This window comes from Montipora foliosa, chromosome 6 (assembly GCF_036669935.1).
Source record: "Montipora foliosa isolate CH-2021 chromosome 6, ASM3666993v2, whole genome shotgun sequence".
Classification (NCBI taxonomy): Eukaryota; Metazoa; Cnidaria; class Anthozoa; order Scleractinia; family Acroporidae; genus Montipora; species Montipora foliosa.
Genome location: NC_090874.1, coordinates 48,222,663 through 48,232,662, shown reverse-complemented (window position 1 = coordinate 48,232,662; position 10,000 = coordinate 48,222,663). Strand labels below are relative to the sequence as shown.

General features: G+C 37.9%; 1 protein-coding gene across 1 annotated transcript in view; it reads right to left on the bottom strand.

Moving 5' to 3' along the window:
* The window catches only part of LOC138007552 (T-complex protein 1 subunit beta-like), a 12,492-nt gene extending 2,788 nt beyond the window's left edge, over positions 1-9,704 (bottom strand). Inside the window, exons 1-14 of the mRNA XM_068854529.1 lie at positions 9,401-9,704; positions 9,234-9,302; positions 8,074-8,139; positions 7,437-7,548; positions 6,601-6,677; positions 5,914-6,153; positions 4,838-4,913; positions 4,333-4,433; positions 3,977-4,042; positions 3,832-3,893; positions 3,128-3,231; positions 2,776-2,867; positions 1,990-2,146; positions 1,381-1,484 (exon numbers count right to left, since the gene is read on the bottom strand). Coding sequence (XP_068710630.1) covers positions 1,381-1,484; positions 1,990-2,146; positions 2,776-2,867; positions 3,128-3,231; positions 3,832-3,893; positions 3,977-4,042; positions 4,333-4,433; positions 4,838-4,913; positions 5,914-6,153; positions 6,601-6,677; positions 7,437-7,548; positions 8,074-8,139; positions 9,234-9,302; positions 9,401-9,403 — 1,329 coding nt within the window. The 5' untranslated portion in view covers positions 9,404-9,704. The remainder of the gene's footprint in view (positions 1-1,380; positions 1,485-1,989; positions 2,147-2,775; positions 2,868-3,127; positions 3,232-3,831; positions 3,894-3,976; positions 4,043-4,332; positions 4,434-4,837; positions 4,914-5,913; positions 6,154-6,600; positions 6,678-7,436; positions 7,549-8,073; positions 8,140-9,233; positions 9,303-9,400) is intronic.
* Positions 9,705-10,000: the final 296 nt, after the last annotated feature.

Below are 10,000 nucleotides of genomic sequence, written 5' to 3'. Positions count from 1 at the left end.
ATACAAATGAGCCTTTGCTAATTTGCACTATGTGGGTAAATAAAGTTACTTACTTACTTACAATTTGAACACAGCACAAGCTGCTAAAATACCAAACAGTGGCCACCTTATGCTACACTACCCAAATAACTGCTAGAGCGGTTTTCAAATGAGTGTCGTAAAACCAAAACCAAAGTAATTTCTTTGGCCAATCAAAAAGGACGGAGACAATCTAGTAAACCAATCAAAACTGGAAGCAATTACAAGTAGCTGACACATAGCGTGGGAAAATGTGCATGCACAAGCCATGATTGGTTTTGCTTTCCCTTCTGATTGGTTGAAAGAGTGGCACAAGAACTTTGAACCAATCACTGAGTGAAGCAATGCAAAACCAAACTAATTCACTAATTAATTTCGACACTCAATTGAAAGCCACTCTAACAGTACAGTTCAGAAAGACCCTGACCCAGTGGCACAAGTGGAAGCCTGCATTTCTCTTGGGTAGGTTATTGCTACGTGACCACAAAATGCCTGTAAATAATAAATCCAGAGAAAACGAAACCAAAGCATGCAATTCCCCAAACGAGAAAGCGCAAAAGGTCCACTCTAACTGCAATTACTTGTGTGGCAGCAGAGCCTTCCCTAACAGGGAAAGATATAAGATAGAGATTAAGCCAAGCTCAAAAGCAGAGCTCCCAGGTTATTTGTTGTTACAAGAAGTTGACCTGGCTTGAACCTGCGATCCAATCGAAACCCAGTATACCTGGTCAGCAGTCAACTTTTAAAAAAGCCGACCATCATGAGATCTAATTTTGAGCCCGCGATATGGTTACATGTACTGGTCAGTGGACACCTTGTTTTGACAGGTGTCAATTGATCATAACATGGATGTCCAATATCAAAGATATTCTTCTTCTTCTTCTTCTTCTTCTTCTTCTTCTTCTTCTTCTTCTTCTTCTTCTTCTTCTTCTTATTATTATTATTAAATTACTGGGCAACTTCGTAGTGTGTACCTGCCCACGAGCAATACTGCTAGCTATGATTACCATGAGTAAAGCAATTCATCAGTTCCTTTGAGTATGGCACTCCGATTGGCGGTCCTTGGGGCAGCCGGTCCAGCTCCGCTAATACTTAAAAACAAACCCACTGAGACACTCTCGTAAGATCAATAACCCTCTATATGGTATTCCTCCAACGACCTTTGATCAAAATCCCATTTATTTCTTTGCAAGCATGCCAAAAAAAAACCTTGGAAAGATTTTGTTTGAAAAAAAAAAAGAAGTGAGAAACAGCTCCAGGAAAGATAAAACGATTTCCAAAAGTTTGGACCTTGATACCTAATTTTTACCCGTGGATGTAAAATGTGAGTCGTGCCTTGAGTCGATAAGGTCAGCAAATTACCTGTCTGAGCGCAGCAGCAAAAGCCTCCATTGCAGCAGCTTCCTTTCCAGGAGTCTTAGCAGCAAGCTGGGAAACTGCATTAGCCATCAACATTTCGGATGCACCTGATCACATAGTCAAAAAGACGAGGAGTCAAAGTTACCTTCATATCCTCAGTTAAATGTCCAAGTAATCGAAAAAGAAAATGTGAATCCACTGGCAAAATTTAATTTGAGTAACAAGTTGGATGTAAGATGCTTTTGGTCTAGCCAACATTGTGTATGAGCCTTAATATTATACCACGCTTTACAAATATTTTAGCCAAGGTGTGACCTATGTCTGTTCACTGATCACAAAGGGCTGAAAATTCTGCTGGAAGACAATCAAACATGTAGTTACTGATTGAATCATTATTGGTTGGCAGCAGAAGAAATTGCTATTATTTTTTTAAATTGCTACCTGTGGTGAGCAAAAATGGTGGGCAACTTTGAGGGATGGATATGAGGTAATTAGAGCTTATTTATGCTCTGTCTGCTAAATCCCATATCCAGGACTGTCACTGAGAATAATGATACACAAGTGTGGACATACAGGAAGCACAATACAAAGAAAGCAGTGAGACACTCATACCTCCCCCACATACTGTCCTGGTTTCTTTGACTGTCTGTGTGAGGACACACAGTGCATCATGGAGTGATCGATCAGCTTCATCAAGGATCTGCTGAGTGGCTCCCCTGATTACAATGGTACATGCTTCATTCAGCTTGCAGCCAGAGAAATGGATCAACTATCACAAGAAGTAGAGTTCAGAATTGCCCTTCCTCTCATTTGTTATAAATCACTGTTAGGGATGGTGCCTACTAATTCAAAGGTATTTTTCCGCAGTTTACTAAAATATGCGGGAAAAACAGATCATAACAAGTGTTATTGAAATCCAAAAAGAAAATTGGGGGTAACCACGCATTTTTCGAAGATAATTAATCAACAATATTTGTAAAATGTTTTCAAATACAAAGCAATGTACGGCGTTCTTTTCCAAATTGAAGCTCAATTATCTCTGAAAAATGCGTGGTTACCCCCAATTTTCTTTTTGGATACAAAGATCACTTGTTAAGTTCTGCTTTCTCCGCATCGTTTTGAATCGCGCAAAAATATCCCTGTATTAATATTAGCACCAGCAATAGGAAATCCGAGTATCTCGAAATGGGCAGAACGTATGCGCAATAACAGTAGTAGGCACCGTCCTTACCCACGGCATGCTACACATATATTTTAACCCCATGGTTATGTTTGAAACAACTATCATGTTGAGTATTCAAATAATGATTTCAGTTTCACTGCATTAGATACTTGATCTGGTGTGACTGTGACAGAGAAAATCTTCCATTTTAAAAAGTACAAGGGGTGAGTACTAACCTTGTCCTCTCCAATCATAACTTCCTCAATCACTTCACACTCTCCAAGTTTCACTAGTTCTGGACGACCAAATGTTGACACAATTTCCCCACCTAAGTAGTTAAAAAATGATTGCTGCATTACACATTAATTTATTGTGCAGTTTGTCAATGATACTAAAAGTCCAGATCATCTGGGAATGGCCTTAAATTGTTAAGTCAAATATCGCACCACTTACAGTTCAAGGACAAAATAATGTTTTTGTTTTTTGTTTTTTTTTTTGGTTTTTTTTTTTTTTTTTTTTTTGGGGGGGGGGGGGGGGGGGGGTTGTCCAACAAGAAAAAAAGACAACAACAGATAATATGAAACACACCTAGAACCAGAGCCAGCCTCTCAACACCTTCAAAATCAGCATGTTCAATTGCCATAACCCCAGCATCAGCAAACAGCTGCTCTGGGTAATTGTAAATGAGTTGCCTGAAAAAAAAAAGAGTCAAGTAAATTAGCAGAAAAATGGTTGAATGGGTACCATTTTTCATTGTTTGTCTTATTCAGATGTCTGTTGGCCCACTGTTGGCCCACTGTTGCAAAGAGATACCTTACCATGTACTCTCAACAGTTGGGCTATTGCCTACCTTGCTTGCGTTGGCTAGCGAAACATATCCATATTGGTTCGATTTCATTTGCCCGCCATATTGAATCTGACATACATGACGTATTGTAAACTATGGTTTCGCAATTAATTAAGCATTATAGGGCAGTTGAAAAACTTCCTTTTCGCTACCGAGCAAACAAGCCTGTTTAAGTGTAAAACACAATTTAGGAAATAAGCATACAAAAATTGGTATAGGTACAGTCTGGAGATGGATGTCTATTTGCTGTTTTTAACTTTTAGTGCTTTGGGTAAATTTCAAACACTGTCGGCCGGCTGTCGGTAATGTGTCGGTAACATGTCGGCCGACAGGTTACCAACAGCCGAAACATGGGAGCTCTTGTTTACTTTTGCCCAAAATCTGAAACACCTTCTCTTTGAAAATGACCTCTGTTTTCAGATGTCCACGACACCAGCAAACTCACCTATTGATAAAACAAGTTATGTTATGCTTCAGGATCATTTCCACTTTTTCTTTCATCTTTTGCTAAAAGGAAAATGAGAGAAGCATTCAGTTATATATGGTATTTTTGCTGTTCAAACCACACAAAAAGGTTGGAAAAGTCTCACCTTTTCTGCAAGCTCCAATTCTGCAACCTTTGCAGTGGATTCCACTCGCACTCTAGAACCAAAGACCTTTGAAAAAATCAGACCATGTCAGCTAAAGTGATAACAACATTATCTCAAAAACATGGGTTGAAACAAATACCAAGTACCAAATGAATGCTCCTTGTTCAGTGCAACACACAATTCACACAACTAAAAAGCAAGTTATAAAGCCTTTGACTGAAGGAACAAAGGCTTTCAGTCTAGCAACTTATCCTTCCACATACAGTTTTTAAAATTTATCAGATATCTTTTTCTATTTCCGACACATTAGGAGAATTCTTTTTCCATTGCTAAATTCACCAACTTTTCAACCTTACCTTTATTTTGTCCGTATCCATAGCTGTGTTTGCGATAAGAATTTTTGCATTTTCCATCCTCTTTGGTTGATTTACTCCAATCTTCTTGTCCAGTAAAAATCCTGTGTTGAGTTAAAGATGAGTGATACAATACTATCGAAAACGACACCAACAATTTACAAGTTATCAAGCACTGGTGAAATGGTGAGCAGGTGTATCTCCGTTTATGTGCAGATGTTGGAGCATAAAGCTTCCCTGTTTGATTTTTGTTGCCTCTAAAGCATGGTTCAGCTTCCTTCAGATTTGCCCAGCAATAGGTTTTTCACAACCCATAAAATAGGCCATTGATGTCTGGAGGGAGAGGGAACGTTACAACTCTCATTTTCATTTACATGTGCTTGAAATTTGCCAATTACATAAAATTAGTAAATAGAGAAAAAATAGTGAAAGAGACTTCACATTTCTACTCTGCACAGTCTGCTGAATGCATTACATTGTATGTAAAACATTCAAGAAAACGAATTACCTTCATCCAAGTAAGAATCAATCAAATTTCCACCAAGTTTCTTGATGATCTGAATAGCATCTAAGTTGCCACTCCCCTAAAATTGGTAACAAATTATTAGCATACCAGGATGTTGTAAGCCAGTACTCAGCCCTGAAATATCTTACAATACTAATAATAATTATTATTAATAATTAATCCTATCTAAAGAGAGTGTTCCTAGTTGTTTTACAGAAACAATGAAAACTCCTTTTTAAAATTAACTAAAAGTGCTTCTATGAAAAATTTCAGCAGGTACAGTAGATGCAGCTTCTTATATATGTAAAACACGAGTTTAAGTCAGACTGAAAGCCTGAAACTCCTGTGCTGTATATTAATTCAGTTGCATATACACATTGCAATTTTAAGCTAGCAAGTCTTTGATGTAATTTTCTCCACGATCCAGCTCTCTCAAGATTTAAAGCTGGTAATGGCAGACCATTAAATACGAAAATTCCAGTTAAAATAAACAGCTAGGTGTTTTTTTTTTAATTTAAGGCTTAAAACGTGGTTTACTTAGAGTTTAGTTAACCCATTGACTCCCAGGGGCTCCCCATTGACGAGTAAAATCGTCTGGCGTTAGACAGAGTAAAATACTAAGTCTGGCCGGTTTCAGCCGGTTTGGACGTCACAGGGTCAATGGGGACATGTTTGAAGAATTGTTTTTTTGGTCATAGTAGCCAGGGTCCTCATTAGAATTTTTAGCAGTTGTTGCTGTGCTATTTTCAGCCATAACACTGCAACGGATTGACAAACTGATCAACTTGATGGGGACAACTTTAAAGCTGGAACAATTATTACAAGTGACTCAGGTTACAGGAGTGGTTCAATTGAGAATCCTGGTAGCACTTTAATGAATAAATTATTATTTATCAATATGGTATTTGCTTGTTAGGTCTACTTAATATTTAATATTAAACCCAATTTTAAGAGAACGTTCTTCAAGCGGTGATTCTCTACAGTATTTGAGAAACCCAGAAATCTGTCATATTACAGCATAGTTATGCAGACAGTACTTTTTAAAAAAGAATTTCCACTCAAAAAAAGACTCTATTCACCTTGAGTCTCAAAACTGCTTCAACAGCAAGATTGGCAAAGTGATCTCTATGCTGCATTAAAATCTTGGAGCTAAGAGTTGTCCTTGCAATGTTCATCAAGTCTTCCTTGAACTTCTCTTCATCGCTACTGTGATCAACTGCTGCAGACTCCAGAGCTTCTTGAGCAACAACAACAGCCTTGCGCCAACCGGACACAATGATCTGAGGGTGTACCTTGCAGGAAATGAGCTTTTCAGCCTCCTAATGTAAATTGTTAAAAGAGAAGAAATATTATGAATTGATTTGGTTTAAGTGCTATAATTTATGAAACATGCATGATCAAGTGAGTTGGAAAAATTTTTGGAATTGGCAGTGACCCTTCACAAAGATAAGCCAATTCAAATTTGAATTTAATAAGCATGACGGTTTCTTAGAAGTCTTAAGACAAAACTCTAAGTAAATGAAGTAAGAAGAGGTAGAAGAGTAGAGAAATGACAGCAAATTCAACAAACATTAACATGATGTGAAGTACACAATTGAACCAGGCTCCCCATGGTGCAAACCAAATGCCCATAAGATACATACATCAGAAAAGAAATTGATGATTAGAAACAATGCAGAGCAATCCTAAAAGCCCCCAGTAAAAATAAAAACGAAAAATAAAATAATGTAAAACAGAAGTGAAGTTTCTCTACTGAGCATACATACCTTGAGTAATTCACAAGCCAACACAGTTACACTTGTGGTGCCATCACCAACTTCATTATCTTGAACCTTTGACAACTCTTGGATGAAGAAAAGGTAAATGAGAGAACTTGTAAGTCATTTTTGAACAATAATTATTGCAATCCAACATATATATATGATATCTTTGGAATCATAAGTCCCTCAAATCTTTACAACCTTACTGTAACAGTAAAAAAGTCTTCGAAACCATTTGCTTCATGAAGAGTTTACACTAACAATGCTGAAGTTCACATATGATATCAACATCCAAAAATCAAAGTTTGATATTTCTTTTAGTTTAATTATCCACAGTCTTTGATTGCAACATTGGCAAACTAAAAAGAAAATGCAACAACTTAAAAATGTTATTACAGAGCAGCAGCTATCACAATTCATGCATTATTACGTGTTTTTGAGAAGACTGAATTGACATGATATTAACCCCCAATATTATGTTAGTGTTTCTACACTTAGTTTGAATTTCATCTTAATTTCAGCACCCACATGGAGGGTAGCTGACCAGAGCAAGATTCCAATTTATTATTGATAATGTGCCCTTTACCGGGACAAATCACAACACTTGGAACTTGGCACCTGAGTCTTTGAAACTAGTGTGTGGGTTCTTGAACATCCCAGAATTTATCAATATGGTTGTTAGATGGGGCATACAGTTTTCAGTCCTCCAGTGATGGGTAAAAAGAGTGACAATTTACCAGCAATAGCTCTTTATAAGGACAGCCCAAAAAATGTGTTGCCACTTGGTTTCATTTCCAGAACTTCAAGAGTGTAAGAATGACAAATAAATAGTTCTTTCTTACCTACGAGAATTTTTGCAGCGGGATTGTCAACCCCAATGGATTTTAGAATTGTGGCCCCATCATTGGTCACTTGAATTTCTTCATTCTTGCTGAAAGACTGTAAGATTTTGTCCTGGGAAAACATTCACCAAATATGAAAAGGATTTGGTTAAAAATTTAATAAATCCGTATAAATGCTTTTTTATTACTTTTAATCAGTGAGAGAAACAAAAGATTTGGTCTTAGTGATTTGAGACAAAATAACACAATATGTGATGAGAGCAAAGACTAAAGGCGCTGTTACACCGTGAATTGTCTCTCAATTTCACTGTGTAACATATACCCTGCAGGGGTATGTTGCAGGGTATGTCACACTGTGAAATGTTTCGTGCAACTTGTCCTGCTCAAGCCAAAACATTGCGAGACAAGTTGCACAAAACATTTCACAGTACTGAAGCAAACCTGAAGCAAAATATTTCAATTAAAATTCTTAATCAAAGTTGGTGAATTGGATAACTTTTGTGACACAGACCCTTTAACTTTAAATTTGATCCCTTTAGGAATCTGGAATGTCAAATTACATTATCCATTTCTTTTGTAGGCGGTAAGTACATCTAGCAGTCACTAGTAGATGCGGGCAATGTTACCAGTTTCTTACCATTCCCTTAGGTCCTAGGGTGCTCTTGATAAGATCCCCAATAGCAATGGCTCCAACAAATGATGACTAAGAGAGAACAAAAGACAAAAAGACTAATTAATGATGTAAGCTGAAACCAACTTTTGCAGAGAAATCACACAGTCTTTCAAAGACCATGAAACCAAATCAATCAAAGACATGGTACATATAGCCACATATGTAACTATGAAAACAACAATATTAATCCTTGCCTTTACAATCATAATTCATAAACAACACCAGCCACCACAAAAGCCATACAGGATATCTTTTATATGTAACTTAGAATTTACACTGGTTTGAAACACCTCCAGTCCCTACCCCAATGCCAAACTCTCCCTTATGGACTCGACTGGACATTCACTTCTGTTGCAAGTGAGGGCAACTGAGGACAAATTCAAGGTTCACAACAGATAACTCTGGGGGTCATTAGTTCCTTACAAATATCGAAAATACAGGGAGGTGGGGGAGTCCTGTGAAATTCCCTCTGTGGTGGGGTATGGATATTTTCTGGAACCACACAATGGAAAAATATGTTTGCTATAGCAGGGGTTTCATTAGAAGCCAGTCCTTGGTGGTGTACTGCAGTCTTTCAGTCAGAAATTTGCCTCTCACCACTAGCTACTCTGCCTTGATTTTCACTCAAACCCTTGTGAAAGACAAGAGTGACCGCCCCCGCTTACACTGATTAGCCCAGGTATCTACTTTAAAAGTTATTGAAATCCCTGTACAGGTGAAGAGATTCATCTCAGCAAAGAAAACCATTGTGACTTGTGCACTTTATCACTGTTAATTCCCAATCAACTGATTTTTATACCTACAATCTTGGAAAGATTAAAATCGAATAGAAAATTGCCCCCTTCAACCCTAAATCAAGGATGAAGCCACATGAAGGCCAAAACGCACCATTTTCCCATCACAGATTTTAGAATGGAAAGGGGAGGGAGGTGGCGTCAATTTTCCATTTAATTTGTCCAAGATTGCAGGTCATGACCAATGAAAGGGCTGGGTCATGCGATAACTTAAGGACGTTTTTGATAACTGTTTTCAAGAGGAATGCTTGGGGGATTTGCTCATAACTGTCCATTAATTAATTACATGATGAAAGTAAGATAACAGGAACTACGGTAAACTCAGCTCACCAGCCTAGCTGTTTCAGCTCTCTCCTCTTCTGCACCTTGATTGAGAATTTGCACTGGATTCAGCGAGACCTGAGCAAAAATAGCACGAGAATCAGATCACAACATTTCCAGAATAACAGAAGTTTCATCTGCTGAAATTTCAGGTACCATAAAAGAAAACAAATTACCATTTTTGTACAAATTTGCGAACAACACGTGCGGACAAAATCTGAAGTGAAAAATTTGACTTGAGACTGCGATCACAAGACCTTCAATTATCAGTATCGGTAAGTACTTCATGTATCCCTTATTATTATGTATTTAAATAGAAGGTATTCATAGTCCTGAGTTTTGAAGAAAGCAACCGTGGACAATCTTCCTGTCGGTGTACGTTGGATCCGTAGCTTGATCTGATCGGCATAGATACAAGTTGAGAAACTAAATATTTGGCTTAACTGCAGAATACCCCGCCATTTTGAAGCTGCACCTCTGAAAAGGCTGGATACGCGGATACGCAGTCGAAAGTACCACCCCTCCCCAGGTAAACTTTAAACTATATTGAGAAGTGGATACGCGGATACGCGGATACGCAGTGGAAAACATGGATACCCGGATACGTGGATACGCGGACATCACACATGAACATACTTCAAAATGCTCTGTAGTATATGCATGGATATGTGGATACGCGGATACGCAGTGGAAAATACTTCACGTATTGTTTCAGTGATTAGGCCAAAGCACTCTCGTAGAATTTTAGCTTTCATTGTACACTTCGGTTAACTACA